Source organism: Apis florea, unplaced genomic scaffold (assembly GCF_048593485.1).
Source record: "Apis florea isolate Af1SG1 unplaced genomic scaffold, ASM4859348v1 contig_1615_pilon, whole genome shotgun sequence".
Taxonomy (NCBI): domain Eukaryota; kingdom Metazoa; phylum Arthropoda; class Insecta; order Hymenoptera; family Apidae; genus Apis; species Apis florea.
Genome location: NW_028256416.1, coordinates 5867376 through 5889470, shown reverse-complemented (window position 1 = coordinate 5889470; position 22095 = coordinate 5867376). Strand labels below are relative to the sequence as shown.

The window sequence follows — 22095 nt, the reverse complement described above, 5'->3', positions numbered from 1 at the left end:
CTTTACTCTGATTCTCTTCACACTGCGTAAATTAATTACCCGAAACTTCTTCTGTATTATAATTTCCAGATCTACTTGCTCGTTGACTTCGTATTCTTGTGCTTTCGATTCGAGATGCTGCCAATAATTCTATGCCAATTGTTACGTCATTGTTTCGCCCTTTCTGATCACGTACGATCGTTTCTACTTATACAATATCTTAGACTCTTCTTTTTAAATTCTTTTCAAAATTTTTATTACAATTATAAATAGAATATTCTTCGCATTTCTTTCTCAACGATGGGAACACAAGATTGTTCTCGAAAATATCAGATTCGTAACAAAAATATCAATTATTGGCAACAGTTCGACATCCAAACTTCTTTCTCGTTCCATCTAGAAAATGAATCACGTGTTTCGTGCCAGCTCGACTGTACATTTATACATCATTCTCGAAGTAGCACTTGTCTCAAATCGCTTCTCTGATATCCAAATCGCGACTCGTACCCTTTTATATCGAGAAACCGCGACAATGGAGGATCGCCTTGGTTTCGCGCGAATTAATTGTCTGATTATTTTCTCGGTTCTTTTATGTCCTGATGGTCGATTCTACGGCAGAGGGTGCCGCCAATTTGTCCCGTGAGACGCAGCAAAAGCTTCCCAAACGAGAGCGAAACGACCGATCACGCAGCCGAGCTCGAGGACTTCCTCTCCTCCAGATCAGGTATTCCACGATGTATCGATCGTAAAATCTTTTCTTCGTACTTTGTGATTACCACCGAATTTTTGTTCATTTTATACAAAGAGTTGGCAAAAATATTCAACTTTCCTATTCTGATCTCTCATATTTTCATTTTCGTGGAAGTTAAATTATATAATAATCGCGTTGCGAACGATATTCCATGCTTAAAAATTTCTTTGCAGCAAAGCAGTAGAGTCCTTTTCAAAAATATCCAACGAATAAAAAGTTCTTTTGCTTTTATAATTTCCAAAAGATTCGAAATAAATTTCTCTACACTTATAATTGTAAAAAGACCTTTAACAATCTCGTAAAGAATTTTTTAAGAATTCTCGAACGTTCCATCGATCCCTGAAGAATTCCCAAAACCCTTTTTCCTAATTTACTTTCTCCAAATTTCAGGAGTGACGGAGCTCTCGATGGACAAGCCAAATGGGATAGGATCCGAAGAGGAGGAAGAGGAGGAGGAGGATCACTGGAAGGACGCGTCGCCCATCACACCCACTTGCAGCCCCACCAAACACCCGCCCAAAGCTATCGAAACAAGGACGAAAACCGTGGAAGTCGAGGTGCACGACTTCCAGCCGACCAGTCCTCTCGAAGGAAAGGACGTGATCATCATCGACAGCAGCGCCACCCCGCCCAGCAAGAAGATGGCGATGAAGCGGGAATCGACGACAGGCGTGGAGAAAGTAGCGCCGAAAGTGAAATTAAAGAGGGAGCAGATGGTGGTAGAGGCGGACGACCAATCGCAAAAAGTGCCTGAAGTAGCTGGATCATCGACATCCGTGGAGAAGAAACGGGTATCCACGACGAGGGAAGCCCCGACAAGCGACGCGTCGTCCGACAGAGGCGCCAAGAAGAAGACGTTCAACAGGAAGGATCAAGACAGGAGATCCTCGAGAAGAAAAATCGAGGAGGAATCTTCGAGGGGAGGGGAAGAACCGGACGATGGATCCAGGAGGAAGAGGGATCCGGAGGAAGTGACGATCAGGAGCAGGGAGGAGAGGAAGAGTCTGAGGGAGCAGGAGTGCATCGAGAGAGTGACGGAATTCCTGACCAAGCACAGCGTGTTGACCTATCCAGAACTGGGTCCGACGGGTGAACAGGAGGAGCAAGCGCAACCACCGTCCAACCTCTTGGAGATCCAGGAAGCGCCGATTCGAGGTGCCGCCACCTCGAAGCAGGAGCCGCCACTGGCAAGAACGAGAAGCGTGAAGAGATCCGAAGAGGCCGCGAAGGGTCTGCCGCCGGAGAAACCAGTTGTTTCCACGCAGCAGACGGTTGGCAGAGTGGCCGTGACACCTGGCAAGCCTCCAGAAACTCGCGACGAGGTTATCAAAACAGCAGCGAGCCAGGCAGAGGCGGACGCTCCGGCGACGAAACGTCGAAGCTCCATGAGAAAGAGAACCTTTTCCAGGGAATCGTCAAGGGAATCATTGTTGGACGACACGAAGAAAGAGGTCAGGATACAGGAGAACGTGGAAGAATTCTTTTTCGAGGACACCAGCGAGCAGATCACCGGCATCGTTCCTGAGGTTCAGCTGGTCAAAGCTAGGATAATCACCGCGGAGGAGGTGGCGGCGAATAGGGTGGAGGAGCCGATGAGGATCGAGGTCCACTCGCCACCGGAAGTGGCGGTCGTTGTCAACACCACAGACTCGGTCAGGGTGAAGAGTGGAAGGGTCCCGTCGCCCGAAACCGTGGACATGTCCCAGTTGCAATTGATCAGCCTGGCAAAATCGACATCCGAGAACACGTTGATCGACAAGGAGGTCGTCGGCGACGAGGAGAACAAAGTTTCCGAGAGGAATATCAAGGCTGAGATTTTGCTCGACTTGTCCAAGGTGTCGGATGTTGGGGACGAGGGGGAGGAATCGATCGAGGGGGAGAAGAAGGAGAGACGGTTGAGCCGAACCGGGAGCGAGGGGTCGAAGAGGAGTGGATTGAAAGGTCAGGGAAAGTTGAGGGAGAGGGACGGTTTTAAAATCGGGAGTTTGGCGCAACCGGATGAACCGGAACTCACCGTGTTGCTGGAGAACGAGAGGAGGAGGAACGTTGACGACGACAGAGACAGTTTGGTGGATTTCGGTGTGGAGAAAGTAATTAGGAGGTAAGTGGGGGAGATAAGTGTTGTTGATGATGTAATGCTAATGTAGTATAATTTCTTTTTAGGATAATTTAGTTGAAATTTCTTAATCTTAAGATTAATCAAAGATTGGGTAAAGTTTAAGGATTTCAAGCATTTGGGGATGGTTTTGGAATTTTTGAAACATATTTTTATTGCGTTAAAGAGTGATAAATTGTGAGTAAACAATTTTAAAAGAATTAGAAATTCCATTTAAATTTATTAATAATTTCTGCGAAGTTGCTAATACGATCTCATCAAATCTTTAAATCAATAATTATTAAACCAGTTAGTTCCATCAATAGTATTAACTAATCGAATGTATTTAATTGATTACAATTAGTTAGATTATATATCATGTTAGAATTAAACAAAAGATTAAAGAGATTAATCATATTGATGATGATAAATTATATCACTAATCATTCGCTAATTCATTAATATCTTTAACTAACAAACTAATAGAAGACAAAGAAGATTAAAAATAAAAAATTTCATCATAAAATCATCAGATTAAATCATTAGCATGATAAATTGAATGTTGAATAACGATAAAAAATTATTATTATTATAACTTGTTTTGAGCGACCAATTAAAGAGATTGGCAGTTAATTAAACGAAATTATAAATGGAATAGTCTCGTGGCATAGCGTAGGAAAGGGCTTCGAATGTCGATTAATGTGCAATGTTATTTTCCAATGTGCAACCAATCCGATGGATTACACCGGTGACCGTAGAAATGCGCACAATTAGTTAGAAATCTAGGTCGTTTGGAATACCACACAGTGTTTCGCGACCCGAAAATTCTATAGCCCTTTCTCCTGGTTTACTATTTTTTTTTTCTTTCTTTCCCCCCCTCTCTTCCCCCCTCTGCCAGCCAACCGATCAATTATTTTTTCCCTACTCGGCACTGGCTTGGAACTTTTTTGCCAATCGGCTTTGCCAGTGTGTGAGAAATTCGCCTCTTCCAGACAAAAGATTATTTTCATTTAGGAAGGAATAATAAATGGAAAAGTTGTAAAAAGAGAAATACAATTTTAAAAACGCGGACTCTCGTCGAGGGAAAGGATTTGAATATTATTATTTCAAGGGGGGGAAAGCAATCTCAAAGGAACGAAAAGTTACAAGTAAATCTCATTAAACAAAAAAAAAAAAATTGACCATTAACATTTCAAAAGGGGAAAATTTAAATAATCAAGAAAATCAGGATTAAGAAAAATTCTCTCAAAAGCACACGAATATAATTGAACATCTCGTTACGCAATACTCAAATAAGTAATTAACACAATTTCTACAAAAAGAGAAAACTTTCGATCACAATTTGAACGGTTATTAAAAAAAATTTCAAAACAAGATTCGGGACGCAACCAAGTTCCATCGAACAAATCCTGGTAGAGGATTCCTATTATCAACGTAGCGACAAAGTTCCAAATTCTTCGCAACCCTTGTGAATCTCCTCACCCCATCCCATCCGCGAGAAACTCGGCGAAGCCAAAACGAGACGTCACAAAGAGGCTGGTGTGGAAAGGCAGGAAAAGTGGGTTAAAAGAGTAGACCAATCGTGTGTTGGTGTGGCAACCGAACGCGAATACAAATGCGAAAAAATGAAGGGGAGAGAGTGGGGGAGAAACTCAGAGAGTAGTCGTGGAACGAAACTGGACGATAAGAGATAAAGGAGAGCAGTTGAATAGGAAACGGTAACGCGGAAGAAGGAAGAGGCGAGACGTCGCCGGGGGGCAAAACAGAGAAGAAGAATACAAAAGAAATCTTTCCTTGTTTTCTCGTAAAGTGAGATTCGGCGGTTGATGCGCCAATATACGGGGTGTTCCTTTTAATTTTATCATGAAAGACTCGTATTATTCTTTTTTTTTTTTTTTTTTTTCCTTTTAATTTTTGAAGTTCGTTAAGATCACGAGTAGCAGAGCAGAACAAAAATTTTTTCTCGTGAAAATTTGTATTCTATATAGGGTGTCTTGAATGTAATAATCAAAATTGTATCGTCTATTTACTTTTGGCAAATTATTCATTTCGTTTTAGTATTTTAATATTGAAAGAATTCGAAGATAGATTCAGAAACGTGGAATAAAATACTTATGAAAGAATAACAATACGTGTATATAAGTTCTATTTTATTCTTACTTTTACGCGAGTCTTCTTGAGAAAACAGGTCGAGGAATATCTTTTTTTTTTTTTTTTTGGACTATGAATATTTTACCTTGGATTCTTATCGTGGATCACTGATGGCTCGGTATTAATATTGTACGAATTCTGCTTGCCTTGAAAAAGAAGACATTATCTGGTATTAATATCTTCTCGAGTTCTGTCTATCTTTAATACTTAGGGTTATTCGGAAAGCTTGAAATCTGATAACACGATAGATATTCATCTATATAATGGGTCACGAATTTATTAAATCGTTCGACGAATCGCACACGACAAAAGAAATGAATGATTATTTGGTTTAAAATTCTTGCAAAAAGAAATTAAAAGTAGTTTAAAAGTATATAAAAAAATTAGAAAATTTTTGATATTTTCATATGTGTTTCGTTGGTAAAGTGTGTCGAAAAGTATCTTTCTTTATGAGAATTTTATCTCAGAAATTTTCATCGTTCGCGAAAAATCTATGCGACATGGCACGTGTAAATATTATATAAGAATTCTACTTTGTTTTCAAAAAAAGGAATTTATATATTATTCGTGCAAGATATGTTTATCATTAGTATTGGAAAAAGATAAAATTTTTCTGTGACAAAAAATATATATTCACACGTATATATTTTCTAATCATCTTTCTTTTAAACGATGGAAATAATTTAGTCAACAGATCGGAATGATTTATACAATTAAAACAGATTGAGCCTTTGATTTAAGATTCTCTTTGTAACGAGATTTTTATTTGAAGTTTCTGATTGGATGGAAATATCTAAATTCTTTTGAATTTGTCCCCTCTCGTCAACCATTCAATCCGCCAAAAATGTATTTATTCAACAATCGACGTATAAATGTGCTTTTATCGTTTTGACATTATCATATCAATTGGGAATGAATTCCTTTTCATTCTTCCCCTATTGTCGGCTATTGATTTTTCAATCCGATATCGTTCTTACTGTCTTTGAAACGTTCACTTTCATCAAGTGAAAGGGGAAAAAAAAAAAAAATAATAATAATTTTACTACAAACTTCATCCTAAATATTTCTGTTAAAATAAAATTTGTTTTCAAATTCAAAGGCACCCTCGAAAATTATAATTCTCCTTAAATCCACCAATTTGAAAAAACCTTTCGAAATAAAAAAATAATTTCAAACATTTGAAAACCAATCTCAAAGGCAATTTCTTACAAAAAATGAACAATTTCAAACACACCTTTTCTCTCATCTCATCACCCATACTCGATCCTAAAATCCCTAATAAAAACCCTTTCGAGGAAAATCAAAATCAAAAGCAAACAACATCTCAAACGTAAAATTCACACTCCATAATAATTCTGGAAACAACAAATTCAAAAAAAAGTTCCAAAAGAACCACCCTGTGTGTACTACACCCTTCATCTTTCGTTGAAACGAGACGGAAAGAGAGTCAGAGTAGAAGAAAAAGAGACGGAGGAAGCTCTGCGGCAACCGTAGCTGCTCGTCGCTTCCTCCCACGCGGTTGCAAAGCCTCGCTCTGCCTCTCGTGGATTCGCGCTCTCACCTACAAACATCCACAAACGCACGCACACACGCGTCCACAGCGGCGAGAGTAACGAGCCTGCGTGTGCATGCACTCGCAGGAGAACGCTCCTGGAGGTGGTTGCTCGCGATTAGTCACGATTCTGGCCGCCTCGGCTCCGCTACACGTAACACTCCACACTGTGGATAACGGCGGCAGAGATACTACAGAGTGCGAGAGAGGAGACAGCCTGCTCAAGTTTGCACGTGTAACAACAACGCGTTTGCGTGTTTGCAATGCGGGTTTGAGATTGTATGAGGGCGTTTGAGGGAGAGGCGCGCGCGTGCGACGCCACGTTTTCGACGCACGGAGAGGAGCGTGTTGTTTATTAGATCAGTGTAAGCCAGTTTGCAGTGACGCAGCGGGACGCGACAGTGGACACCTTGGCTTCGTGGAGGAACGTGAGAGGTAGATTTCTTCTTCTTCTTCTTTTTCTTTTTTTGTAAAATTGGTTTTTAAAGATTTTTAAAGATTCGTTTCTTTGGTTTTTTTGTTTTGTTTTGTTTTGTTTTTTTTTTTTTGAAGAAGAAAAGGATGATGCGATTTCGAAGAAATTTAAGAAAAGATATTTCGTTTTAGAGAGGGTTTGAAGAGGTTTGTTTTAGATTTAGATTTATGTGTTTTATGCCCTCTCTGTTTGAAAAATTGATTTAATTCCATGGTTTTTGTTAGTTGTTCGATATGTAGGAATGATTAATTCATAGGAAAGATTTTAGGTGTTATTTTTTTGTTGTTGTATTGTTATATTGTTGTTACTTGTGAGGTGCAAGAAAAATTAATTCATCGTAATTTTTTTGGCAGAATGATTCGGTTTTTTTAAAAATTTTGAATAATTCAAATGATCTTTTGAAATATTTCCAATTATTTTTCACCTTATAAAAGTGGAAATTAAGTAAAGTGAACGTTTATCAAGAGAGAATTTTCTACAACGAAGAATAAGGTAATTATAATAAGTTCAAGTGCTTGAAACTTTTGCTCTGTGAATTTTCTTATTTTTCTTCTTTTCGATTTATTCTTAAGGATTCATTTGGAATGTTTTAAGAATAATAAATTGACAATAAGAGTGGCGATTGCTGGAATCGTTTTCCTAAGAAATTCACAAAGTGGTGATTTCTAAGAACATGAAAGTTTCGAAACATTTAAACGTTTTCAAATTATGAATGTTTGAAAACGTATAATACTTTGTATTTTCTTTCTATTTAGAAATTGTTGTTTTCGTTCAACAAAAAGAGGATAAAATTTATCTATTATATAAATAGAAGAATTTTATTGATTCCACTCTATTCTGAATTCTCGAAATTTAAATATTTTTATTATTTTCTCAAACTTAAATTATTTTGCTCTTCGTTCGTAAAAAATTCTCTGTTCACTATTAATTCTACTTTTATAAATAAAATTTCAAATAATTAAACAATCAAAAACTTAAAGATTGCAAAGATTGTACAAATTTAACAAATATTTTATATTTTTTTAATTTATATTTTTTTCTCAATCACCCTTAGAAATTATTCAAATAATTATGCATTTTTATTAAAATAATATATATTTTTTCTATATAACGTAAGGAATTTGTTATTAGTTGGAATAATGATTAGATAATAGGAAAGCCACGAGAATACTTTTGTAAGAGTTCCTTTAGCTTCTTCCGTGTTTAGGTTTACTTCTGGTTCTATATTCAAATCACGTACACGTGAAGGGAAATTTTAAATCGTTTCGAAAGGGGTGGAAACAAAGGAGAGTTAGTTGATTTTTGCGACGTGATTAGCTTCCAGGTTGAAACACGCGAAAGGTATATAATAAAGGGGGGCGGGGGGTGATACAATTTAGGTTATTTATCAAAGGGACTGTTGATAAATTGATATTATATTGGTATTATATATCTGAGGGTTGGCTTTAAATTTAATCAACCTTCGTTTGAAATAAAGTAAAGAAAGAAATTTGTAAATGAAGGAGAATTTTTAAATCGAAACTTTTCTTGAATCGATTTATAAATTAATATTTTCTTTGCAATATTTACAATATTCTAATTCCTTTTTTAATCTATAATATAATTATAATTTTTTATTCGCTATTTCATCGTATATTTTATTTATATCGATCATCATTTTTTCCTTTAAATCTTCTTTCTTTAAATGTTGCAATCTTGATAGTTGTTTGCACGTAATTATTTCTATTTTTGGAATGGGGATCAATTTTAAGAGAAATCAAAATAAAACGATATAAAAATAAACTTAAACGTGTGGGTGATGCAATTTTTCTTGGTATTAAAAATCGATCGTGACCTATTTTCACAATATGACTAAACATCATCGATAAATCCATAATCGTGAAATTTGAACTCTGCTTTCAATTCATCTACAAATGAATCTTTTTTCTTCCGTTTAAATTTATTGGATGTCCATATATATAATAATCGTCATCAAAATTTGTACGTAATTTACAATATATTCATTTTGTTAGGTGATTTATAAAAAAGTAAAGTTATGATGTAAAAAATTTTATAGTATATTTGATTTAGAATTAAAATGGTCTACTTGAAAAACAATTTAATGATTAGAGAGAAAAAAATGTTTTATCATTAATCTAAAATTTATTCGACAAAATTTTACGATTCTATGCTATAAATAAAGCACTTGTATCATAAAACTCAAGCGTAAAATACGAGATCTAAACAAGCTAATTCCAATATATTCAAACTCAAGGAGATTTTTCGAAATATATATATATATATATATATATATAGAGTAACAACATAAAAAATCAAATATACAATAACCAATAACAGTTGCTTTTTCAATTGCTTATTCAATTTTTAATAAACATTTTTAAACCCCCAGTAAAATTTGAAACACGTTCAGAAGGATACATACATCTATAAAATTTATTGATTACACACAAAATAATCATTTCCATACACCAAATGTCACACAATTCTATGTATATATCTCATCTCGTGGAAGCAAAAAAAAAAAAAAAAGAACATTACTTGTTCCCCAATATAAACTGACATTTTAAAAGTTCGATGAGCATAACATAAGCACATTACTGGCGATAATAGCGATATAACCTAAACTATGCGTCGATTTTTCATACGAAACTATCAAGACCACGTGCATTCACCCAACTATCAACTTCTTTTTTTAGCTCGTTTATCATCTGTCGCATTGTCCAAGACGGAACTTTTCTCCCCTCGAAACTTTTCACGTGTTCCATAAGATGTACAAGATGTCTCAAAAGTTAAGATTTAACCGGTTGATTTCAAGAAAATCCTTTTTCCTTCGCAAAAATGTTTCATTCATTTCCACTTTGTTAACGAGAAATTATTAATTATTAACGAAAAATAGTTAAAGAGTGCTGCATCGCAGTTCTAGTGTTGGGTATGTGCCGCCAGCAAATTACCGAGCTCGAACAAACAAGTCGAGGCAACATAGTCGAAGCTAAATAATTTATTCATTGTTCGTCGAATAAGGTATGATTCGACGTAACTTTTAATTACCTCATAATTATTCAACATATTTGCTTCCACATTTGTTCAGACTCGTTGTTTGAATCTAATGATTCGTTAAATGTCGCACATACCCAACACTACGCGATTGCCCAATAATGTTTTTCGTTGTAATGACGAAAATTTTCGCAATGGAAAAATTTTCGCGTTGAAATAATCCGAAGAGTAATCGGTTAAGCGTTTTATCGACTTCTCGAACTTCCTGTAAATCGAAATCGACACAGGAAGGAACTCATACGACGACCTAATGTTATTGTTAGAACGCGTCCACCGCATTGAGACGCTATTATATAAGAATTATATACACACGGGTACAAACGTGACCGATATACATTCGAGGAGGAATATAAAGCCGGTCTTGTTCGTGTGAATCGGGTGTTCGAAGTCGTAGCAAGACGAAGTCGTAACGAGGAATTATACGACCGGTCACGGGCTCTTTTGTCGCGAATTTACGACACGCCAGGGGCTATCGAGGTTCTGGTATATTTAATGAGGCAGCGCCGAGATGTTTCTTGAACCCTTCCAGTTTTAAATGTTGGGGGAAAAATTCTCCGCCCTCTTTGTAATTTGGAAAAGAAGGATATAGGAAAAGAAGGTAAATTTTTCCAAATATTGAAAATCGAACGTGATATTTAGAAATTTTTAAAATTACGAAATATTACGAAAAATTTGAAACATTGTTGGATCGACGAAGATGTTATTTAATATCATTGAAGATAATATCTTGGAGAGACGTTTGATGTGAAAAAAAAAAAATAACTGGCGCAATTTATTTATTCATGGAAAAACTGACCAACGAAACTTTTTAATTTAACTTGGAGCGTATTCCCCCAGTGATATAGAACTGTATTTTTATCAATCCATAAATTTCGTTAATAACGAACTTCTCTTTAGACACTTTTATTCATTTACATTTGCATACGTTTCCGAATGTATAAAACATCATCATGTTGGGATATAATTTCACGCGACGAATAGCTCGCATTGTTACATTGTTTCAGGGTGAAATAATTGCGAACGCTGTCGTACAAAATTAATATAATTACTTCAATAATTTCATCAAGAACTTTATTTTTTAATTTTATTCCTCTAGTTTTGATACTTCTTCGTCGTTCTCTGTGCTCTATGAATTATTTTATTATATTCAGAAATCATAACCTTCTCTTTTTATTCATTCATCAATTAATTGTAATTAATAAATATATTTTTCATTAATTACAATTAATAGATTGGTTTCTTCATCATTCTATGTATTCTATGAATCATTTTATTAATTCATAACGTGTCTTTCCTCATTTCAATTAATTGTAATTTGTACTAAGAAATCAATTGATGAAATTCAAAATTTTACACAAAAATTTTCAAGAGAAATCCATTCAATCTCTGTGATCGATACCTCAAATCCTCCAATTTTCGCATCATGAAAAAAAAAAAAAAAAAAGAAACATCCCATCGAATACTAATCTCTACATTATCAAACTTCACTTCGACAACCGATCGACCGACCGATCTCCACCCTTTCATTCATCCCTCTTCATCATCCGATTAAATCGATTCGATTAAAAAAAAAAAAAAATCACTTCGATCATCCTCTGATGCCATCAGCTGATCCATCTTACCGACCAATCGTACAAATCATCGTTCAATCCATGGCACGATTAATGGGTCACCACCGAAGACCCGAGCGTTCCGCAAAATTCCTCCGGGTTCTTCAACCGCGAATAAGAGAGGAAGCCCGAGCCGCTCAAAGCGGATAAAACCATCCGCTTCGTTAGCGGCACGCCCTCCTTACTTTCTTCTTTTTTTCCTCTCACTCGTGCGCTTCCTTGTTTGCCCTCAAGGGAGCCTGCTGACCAACGAGTCGAGGAGGAGGTTCTTCTTCCATCGTCGAGGAGGAGGATCCTTCAAACTAGAAGAGGACTAGCCGAGTTCGAGGAGGAAGCGCGGTTGGATCGGACACCGGTCGCGGAATCGAGAGATTATGAGAGAGCGGGGCGGCTCGAGGAATCGGTCACCTTCAGGCCCGAGCTCAGAGGAGGCGAGGAGGACAGCAGCTTGATCAGCAAGGAGCACTCGTTGGAATACCAGAGCCAGACACTCGAAAGCCAATCGGAGAGTCATCTGTTGCTCTCAGCCTCGTTGGAGAGCCTTCTTCTCAGATCGGCCCCGGACAGCTGGCCTGGGAGCCAACGGTTGGACAGGAGCGAGGGATCCGAGCGCAGCTTCAAAGAGACCCAGTACTCGCCCAAGGAGAGGCAGGACGCCCAGACCCAGACAGAGCAGGAGACGAAGAGCACCCAGTGCAGCCCTGAGGAGCAGGCAAGCGCGGCGAGCCCGATAGGGGAGGAGACCTCTTCCTGGGAGAGCCCGAAGCGGTTGGCTTCGAGGAAGCATCATCAGAGCCCGAGACGCGAGGTCGAGACTCAGACTCAAGGGGAGAGCAAGAGCGTGCAGTGTTGTCTGGACGAGTTGGGCGGTTTGTCGAGGATTGTTCAGCCGCGAGAATCGGACGAGTCGTTCGACAACAGCCCGTCCAGGTCGGAGAGGTGTCAGGTGAAGGAGTCGAAGAGCGTCCAGTGTCTTCCCGGGGACATTCCAGGAATCGTCTCGAGTTCGGTGGACGGTGAACCGTCGTTGAATCAGAGAGAGGGGAAGGTTGTCCCGCGTAAGGAGGTCGAGGTTCAAACTTATCAGGAGTCGAAGGCCGTCCAGTGCAGCGATGACGAGCTTCTAGAGGCGGCCGGTGTAGAATCGTTTGGCGGTGTAGAGGAGGGTTTTAAGGGAAGGCGGAGGGGAGGAGGTAGTTCCGGGTCGTCGAGCTGCGGCTCGCTTTGCGAGCTTCCCACGTTGGTGTTCGTCGACGAGAAGATAGACATGACGGTCACGCACAGGGATCACGATGGAAACGTGAGCTGGTCGAAGCATTGGGGGCCCGAGAGGCTGGTGGAGATCTACAGGGAGCCGAAAACTAGTCTTGGACTGAGCATCGTTGGTGGAAAGGTGCGTTCCGTTGGTTAAAAATAAAAAGTGTCTGTCTCTCTTCGCGATGGATGCGCGCGTGTGTGTATGAGTGGGTAGGGACAAGAAGCGCGCGCGTGTGTATTTGGTGAATGGACTCTCGTGACCGTGAATATGATTCATCTTCTTCCTATTTTTTTTTTTTTTTTCCCCTATATTTTTTCTCTCTTCTTCTTTTCGTTGGAAGAAACAGAAGCTGGGTTGAAAGTAGGTTAATTGACGACGAAGTTGTCAGAGATTTTGAGATGGAAAATTTTATATTAACGAATATATTTGTGAAAATTCTATTTTTTCTTTCCTTTTTTTTTTTTTTAATTTTACGCGTAATTCTTCTTATCCCGTTTCTTGTTCGTTTCGTATCGTATGTCTCTTCGCGAGTATCGTTGTTACGTTGAACGTAACGAGCGTAATTCTTTCGCTTTTATTAATTGGTCGGTTAACGATGTCGTGTCGTGCTAATGGTACCATGTCGCCGGCATTGATAATTTCAATCGAGCGCCATGAGCTTCTACGCTGTGCACCGTGTCCATTAGTGTACCGTGTGTACGGCTTCAAGATATCGATAGAGTCCGGCCATCGATCGAAACACCCACTTTCAATTATTCTATTAAAACGTCATTTTCGTCAGAATCAATTTTAACGTCGTAGCGATCTCGAGATCTTTGGATATTCGTTTTTTTTTTTTTTTTTTTTTTTACTAAAAACTAATATTTATCGTTCTTTATTATCCGGTAAATTGGATTTTTTCGAAGAAAATTAAGGTTGTCCCGATGGTATTCCAGTGATAACAAGGAAAATGGTAACAGCCTAGTAATCTTCTTAAAAGTTCTCTTGGGACTTGTAGTCGACGCAAAAGGAATTATATAGATTTAACAAAAGGAAAGAAGAAGTGGAAAAAGCAAACGAGGTTCCTCTTCTCGGAACCTAATAAATTTGTTGGATCCTCTCTCAAAAACAAATTTACCCAATTCCAACCATCATTTTAATAAATTTACCCCCCCCCCCTCCCAACAAAACAAGAGAGTCTCAAAAGTTAGAACAAAACAATGAAAAAAATTTCTACTCTTGTTCGTAATGATAACTCGATTCTATTCCTCGAGAAATTTAATTAAAGATTCGTTCGAATTCCAAAGTTCAACGTTCGAGAAATGTCCAATTGTCGAAATTTCTAATAAACCGAGAATGAGCTACAGGATTTGATAAATGCTCGACTCTCTCTCTCTCTCTCTTTCTCTCTCTCGTAACTTATGAAAGTTTACGCTTCTCGTGAAACGAGTTATGTAAACACGAAACGGAAGATATCACACGATATTTTCGTGAATTTTAGAGAACGAATTTCTTGCTCTTGCAAGAGAATTTCACTCTTACATCGCGACATCGTGAAGTCGATTTCATTCGTGACGGGATCTCACGTATGCACGTGACAAAGTGCAGGCTTGCTCGCGACGAGGAAGGCCGAGTGTTCAAGGCCGTTTCTTCAAGCAAGATTGCTTCAAGTATAATCTTTCCTTCGTAACGAACACCTGTCATCATGATGTAACTTTCAACTCTTTCTAGCTTGCTTATTCCATTCTTTTGCAAATTAAAAGACGAGAAAAAGAAAAACAAGACGCAACATTGCCGAAAGACGTGAGAAAATTAAATTAATAAAATATCAAGCGAGATTTAAAATGAAAGATGAAAGAAACGATCGATTCAATTTTAGCTTCAAATTCAAATTCTTCGTTCTAGGTCGATCTGCACAATGGCAGCTCCAGCAAGTCGCAGAACATATCCGGGATATTCATAAAGAATGTGTTGCCGAACAGTCCAGCCGGAAGGACCGGCGAGCTGAAGGTAACGTATGCGACATGAATTTCTATCCGTGTGTTCGAGGAGGAAAGGAGGAAACGACCATTCTGTATTCCGTTCCAATCCCGCAAGAACATTGAACTTGAAATTTCATGGATTTATCGTGATGAACCGCCGACCTTGACACGTATCCATTTATCGTTATATCCATCGAGATGATGAAAGAAGCATTTTCGAATTTTTTTTTTTTTTTTTTTCACGCGATCGTGTATTTTTGAAAAAGATCCATAAACATCGAGAATATTTGATCGAGAAGCAGAAGAAAGTAGGAAGAATATCGGATCGAATGAATTCGTTTCCAATTCTCGTCACGCACCAACAAAACTTTCTCGATTAACCTAATAAATGGAACCGCGAAACTGGTCGAACGATAAACCTCCATTCTTCGCTGCCTTACACAAAATATCAATTATCTCTCTTTCCCTCTCTCTTCGTTATTCGATATTCATATTTTTATATAACAATTGTGCATAAAAAGAGGAAAAATGAAAAAATGAACAATTAACACTTTTATCATCAAGAAATCCATTATAGAGATAGAGTCGAAAATGAAAAAGTATACCGATATACAATTGTTTCTTGAATCGATCGCAAAAAAGACACAATTCTCAGTGTTCATATTTTTATATATGATATCATATTTCATCGCTCAAAAAATCGATAGAGTCGAAAATGAAAAATTATACCGATTTATAATTATACTTGACGAGAATCGATTGCGACGAATCGAGAAAAAGATGACCAAAGATGGATTTAATACACGGCCCTCCCCCCTCTTTTTCGTTTACTTTCAGATCGGGGATCGAATAATCGAGGTCGATGGCGTGGACCTGCGGCACAGCACGCATGAGCGGGCGGTTGAGGTCATCCAAGCCGCCGGAAATCCTGTCTGCCTTCTCGTCCAGTCTCTGGTGCACCTGGTGAGACCTCCCCACGACCAGGAAAATATCGATGTTACAACCCTTCCCCTCCCCTTCCAACCAAATCCATTGGCATCGATTAATTAGCCATTTGAATCTCTCCCACACGTTTGTTTGTACATGTATACGTTGTATGCGTAGTTGCTCGTGTATTTAAAAATTTCTTTTTTTCGCATTTTGCAGTGTCGTTGCTGTACTTGTCGTTTTTTTATCGCTACAAAAGGTTCTGTCTGTTGAATTTTAATTTTTCGACGAATTTTTTCCCCTTTCGAATATTTATAATATTTGTATTTTTAAAATATAACTTGATGCGTTATTCATACTCATACTGCAATACAGGCTATTTGTGCAAAGTCACGAATAAAATCTTTACTTTTCATACGAAAAAGGAGTGAAGGAGAAAATCAAAAATTTTGTCGTTAAAATTCATCCAGAAGATAGAGGAAACCATGCTCTTAAAGTGCTTTCTTCTTTCATCCTGTTTCATCTCAATCGGTTATCGAGATATAAAAACCGAAAAACGTGGGAATAAGCGACAGGGATGAAAAGATAGATAAACGATTAAAAATTACATTGCTGTTTCTTTACACGACGATATCTCGGGAACCGTATCGAGATAAATCGAAAAACTTCTTCAAAGGAGAAGATTTCACGCTTCCAATCATCTTTCATTCCTTTACTAAAAATTACTATCTTCGAAGTTATAACGATTTTTAAATCTTTCGTTCCTAATTTTGATAGAGTTAATCGACAACAATTTTAATAACACGTTGCAGACTCTGATTATAATATTTTTTTTTTTTTCCACTCTCGATTTTAATTTAACTTTTACAATCTCAAGAGAAACTCGAGAAGATATGTAACAAACTTATCCCCTTGAATTTTTCAATGACTTTGTACAAAATGTTCTCGTAAACCATTCTCAGGAAAAAGGAAAAAAAAAAAAAAAAATTGGCAGACAGAACCCACTTTATTTTTATCCCTTCCTGACACAATAGCCTCCTTTCAATTCTACAATTTCCTCTGTACTTCCGCCGCTAATTTATCGATTCTTCTCGATGCTTTCATTCTACACACATCTTTTATTTAATTGTGACCACTCCACCGCGCTTGTTACGCGTTCTCGAACGCGAAAGTAGCTCGTTTGCTTGCCGTGTTTCGAGCACCATCGAGAACGTTCGATGACGTTTGCCAGCGGGCCCTCGTAAAAAAGGAAAGTAAAATTGCATCCACGGTGTTGTACACTTTGTAGCAACGCCTCTTCGCCTATTCCGGCACGTGTATGCAAATGCCACGGAAATTGCGGCCGCGTGCTCGATTTTCTCCAGAGTTTTTTTTCCTTCCTTTCTTTCTTTCTTTCTTGCTACCGCGGAATCGTAGATTAAAATTTAGTTTTCTTTGCAAAAGAAATATGCGCGATTCAAATTAATTTAAATATAATCTCCAGAGATGTTTTGTAATTTTTCTTTTTTTTTTTGAATTTCAATTAAAAAGTATTCGAGTTTCGAATTAAAATTTGATTTTTTTTTTTTTTTAGTCTCAATTTGAAATTCGAATATTTGTTTCCTGCGTGAATGGATTGAAATTTTAATAATTCGATCCGAATAAATCGGATATCAAAAATTTAAATATCGATGAGCTTTTTTTTTTTTATAATCGCGTATATTTCATCCTTGCATTTATATAAATTGAAATGGGAAATAGAAATTCATTGCTTGAAAAACTAGGTCGTTTGTATGCTCATTGTTCACTAGTAGTTGCAAATTCAAACACTTCACACGATGGAATCGCAAAAAAAATTTTTTTTTTTTATTCCGAGAGAAATTGCAGGAAGGACGATCAAATTTTGCGCCAATGTTTTCGCATGTAATCTGCCGGATTGCTTCGATACATGTGAAATGAACGATTCTCTTTTAATTCCTCTTGTTACGAATATTGGGACAAACGTATACGTACCAATTAATACGTGGAAAAAAAAATAACGATTATATTCTTTGTTCTTCTCGACGTTTAAAAACGTTTAATTCCTTATAAAAATATTTTATTTTGTGTAAAAAAAAAAAAATGTTATTATTCGAAACTGTAACGGATAATTTTATTTTTTTGGCTTTTGAGAAAAAAAAAATTTAACAATTTTGATGATATATCATTAAGAAATTCTTGAAATATTTCGTTTTCCATTAAATGTGCCAATTGCAATTCTCAATTTACAAATTGCATCGATTACTTTCCTTATTGCGTATGAAATAAAAATCGATAAAATGTAAAAATAAAAAATATAGATAACGGATGGATAAAATTTAATATAAAGGTTGTTATGCTACACCTACTTTTTTAATAATAATTTTTTAGATAATTTCCAATCATTTTGAATTTATCTAAATTTTAAAGAGATGGCCTGGATAATCAAAACGATGAAAATATAATCACTGGAGGATAGAAAAAATTAATTTTCTTTTTATACTTTGCGAGTCTTAAAAGTCATCATTGTCCCTGGCATTTCACTTCCACGACTTCCTTCGCGTTTGATGGTCAATCAGGCACAATCTTTCATCGAATCTTGAATTTTAAATTTTAAATTCATATAGAAAAAAAGAAAAGAAGCTATTGATTCTTTAAATTAGTTTGACTATAATGTAAAACATGAAACGTAGACTTTTGATTAATTTTAATTTAATAATTTAATATTATTGATTTTTCTTTTTGTCTTGGATTCTATTTAGATTTTTTTTAGATTAATCCTTCTCTTACAGATTTGTGTTGCATATAATTTTTATATTCTTATTATTAACAACTTGTCATAAATATAAATATAATTTTTTAATTTTCACAATTATTTCACTAATATCTTAATTAGAAGATAGAAAATTAGTTAAAAATTAGAACTTGAATGAATTGAATTAAGAAAAAAAAAAATATTCCACATGACGAAGAAAATTGTAATTGTGAGAAACGTATGTACAATTTGCTATTTTTACTTTAGAATCATGTTGTATAGAAAACAGAAGAACAGTCTTCATATCTCTCACTCGAATAGAATTCTAAACACGCATTTCGAAATGCCAGATAAATTTGAAACATCCTTGATTCTTTTGTATCTAAAGATCTATTATCTTCAAATGACTAAAAGAATTTTACTCGTTCGTTATTAGAATTATAAAAAAATTACTTTTTAAAGATCTGAAAGTAATTTAATTTTTCATTAATTTTTCTAGATTAAAAATGATGATTAGACAAATTAATTCAAAAGTGAAAAGTTATGAAGTTGAATTTATAAATTATGGAATATTTAAATCGTGAAGTGTATCGATTCTGGGATATTTAAATTGCGAAAAATTACATAATATTTAAATTATGAAAAATTTAAATTGTAGAATATTCAAATCGCACAAGATGGAATTCACAGAATTTGATACAAAATATTTTATGTATACAGAATATTTAAATTACACGAGAAGTCGAAGTTGTGGAAACATACGATCTTTTAACAATATTTAATATCGAAATATAAGATATTTAATTCGTAAAGCGAATCATTGAATACGTTATTTATATCTAAACAAAAAGTATAACAAAACGTAAGATCACTAAACAAAAAAACCTAAATTATTAAACAATTTCACATTCCTTTCAAAAGGAATCCACAAATGGAAATAAAATGCAATAGTTATTAAAATTGATCTTCATTTTCTAATATAATATTCAAATTTTTAAATAATCGCGCCTAAACCCTAATTGATCGTAACAATTCTTACAACGAATACAACGGTATAACTTTTTATAGCCACTGTACACCAATCAAAATTCTCCAATACCTATCAATCCATCAACATGGTGGCCAAGTGTTTCCATTCACATGGTTCACAGAGGTTCACTTGTGAACCGGTATGAAATTAAACCTCCTGAACGACGATATGGAACTATCCAGCCTAGAGAGAGAGAGAGAGAGAGAAACAGACAGAGGGTCGAGCGAGATGGAGAGAGGGTGCAGAGGACAAAAAAGCGAAAAAAAAAAAAAGGGGGAAAGAGAAAAATATCGAAAGAGGAAGAGAGTGTAGGCAGAGGCCATTATAGGGCATCCCTTGTACGTGTACGGTGCATCGAGGTCGAACTTTCCAATAAACCAAGTGACGAGGGGATGACAGGAGGAGGGTGAAACGGTGCGAAAGGCGGGAACAGAACGAGAATCATGCAAATCAGAGCGGACGATATCGAAGATAGGCCGGTACCGGTTAACTGGAGAATCGAAGGAAACGTTTTTGTTTTTGCACAAGTTTTTGCGAGAAAAACTGAAAAATGATTTCTTTTTTTTTTTTTTTTTAAAGGAGAAAAAGAATTCGTTCGAAAATAGAAAACGTTTATTTAATCGCCTGTTATCGAGCCTATTTTTCTTTTTCTCTTTTAATTGCAATAAAAACAAATCCACCTACACCTCTTCCAAAATTCAAAAAAGCACGTCCCCAATAGCGGAAACGCCTACACGAACTCCGATCAAAAGAAGAGTATAAAATAAAATAACCGCGCAAACTTGACAAAATTCTCACACGAATTCGACGAACAATCCAGAAGGCAAGAACCAAAAAACATGGGAAAGAGCAAAAAAAGAGATAGACAGAAGAGGTAGGAAAGAGGACGTGTAAAAAAGAAAAAAAAAAAAAGGGTTTTTGGAAGGGTTGGTGATTGGGGCAATGAGCGAAGGTGTACGTAGGTGTGCGAGAAGAGTGGAAGTGTGGATTACATGGTCGAAACGAGGCGTCCATCATCTGTGCCACACCATGGACCATCGCCACCCCTTCCATCCGCGGCAGCAACCCCCTCTGGTCCAACCGTCCCCTCTCGCTCCGTGCCACGATATATCGACGCGAGGCAGTTCCATGCACGAAACCGGCTGGTAGACGTTGCCTCCTCGGAACAGAGCGTCGCGATGCACCGCCTCTTCGGACGCAAACGCGTCTCGTTCGGTGTACGTTCCACGAATACACGCACACGTGACTACCCGGTGGTTGTTGTTGGTGGCTGCTACTGACCCCCTTTTCGAGGATAGATTCGATGGATAAATACGAACGCTCGGTTTCCAGTTTTCGCTCCGTGATACACGGCCCCTTTTTCAATCTTCTTCTTTTTTTTTTTTTTTTATTTCTTCGAACTTGTTCTTCTTTTTTTTTTTTTTTTTTTTGAGGATTATGTGTATAATTATTAGGTACGTTTCAGGCGGGACGCGTAGAATTATTTATCTTTATCTTTTGGATTTTATTCTTTTGAATTTTTTTTTTTTGAGGGAGGGGATTGCGAAGGGAGGTGTATATTATTCAGTTGGAGATGGATTAGTTTTTTATGAGTATGAAAGTTTTTTGTAGAAATGTGAACGTTTGGATGAATTTTAGAGAGAAAAAGTGTATATACATCAACATTTTTTATCGTGGATTTAAAATAATAGAATTTTGAATATAGAAACAATGAGTGTAATCTGAATAGTGAGTGAGTATTAAGATCTTTTCTCATAAGTAAATTGTGGAAATTTGAAATTTGAGAAATGATTTTTGCTAATTGAATTAGCTCGGAAATAATTCATCTAATTTTTGAAATTTACAACGATTAAGTTTCCTGGGAATCAGAATTTTGCACTAATTTTCTAATCTCTCTGATAAATTGCGGTAATATTTGATAATTGACGAATTATCGTTCATTTTATTTAATTCGGCGATCGTTTACATACTCGGATCAAACAAAATCTTCCGGGTTGCCAATGTTATCGATTTTAAGAATAGAACACACGATCGCCGCAAGACGATATCTCGCAATCACGTTCCTTTAATTATAAATCTCAATTCATCAAATCGCCGACGTTATCGTTATTATCGAGACAACATGGAACATTGATTCCCTCGAACATATTGACGTTATTGACATTGTTGGCACTGCATCGATATTATCGTTGATTCATTAGGGACGTCGTATCAATACTGAAAATGACGATACATTGTATCGTGTAATAACGCACAATGAAGTTAATACATTTATAAACCGCACATTTAACTCATTGTCGATGACTTTATTATAAATTATATACCTTGGCTTTGATTTTTAAGGAAAAAAAGGAAAGCTAAAATATTAATCCTTTGATTAGAATTAGAAAATGTTTATTTCTTTATCATCAAAATGAATGAAAATTCATTCATCCGCATATTATATTCAATATATATACATATCGAATCTTAAATTATTCAAATTATTAAGTAGAATTTA

General features: G+C 36.4%; 1 protein-coding gene and 1 long non-coding RNA gene across 3 annotated transcripts in view; one reads left to right on the top strand and one right to left on the bottom strand.

The window, feature by feature from the left end:
• LOC105736661 (uncharacterized) overlaps positions 1-22095 on the bottom strand; it is a 70899-nt gene that overhangs the window by 27829 nt on the left and 20975 nt on the right. The gene's annotated exons all lie outside the window — the stretch shown is intronic.
• Positions 1-22095, top strand: part of LOC100870882 (multiple PDZ domain protein) — a 113146-nt gene that overhangs the window by 77434 nt on the left and 13617 nt on the right. For both annotated transcript variants that reach the window (XM_003697716.4, XM_086903280.1), the window contains 5 exons: positions 598-703; positions 1121-2831; positions 11902-13060; positions 14810-14914; positions 15724-15849. In XM_003697716.4, coding sequence (XP_003697764.3) covers positions 598-703; positions 1121-2831; positions 11902-13060; positions 14810-14914; positions 15724-15849 — 3207 coding nt within the window. The remainder of the gene's footprint in view (positions 1-597; positions 704-1120; positions 2832-11901; positions 13061-14809; positions 14915-15723; positions 15850-22095) is intronic.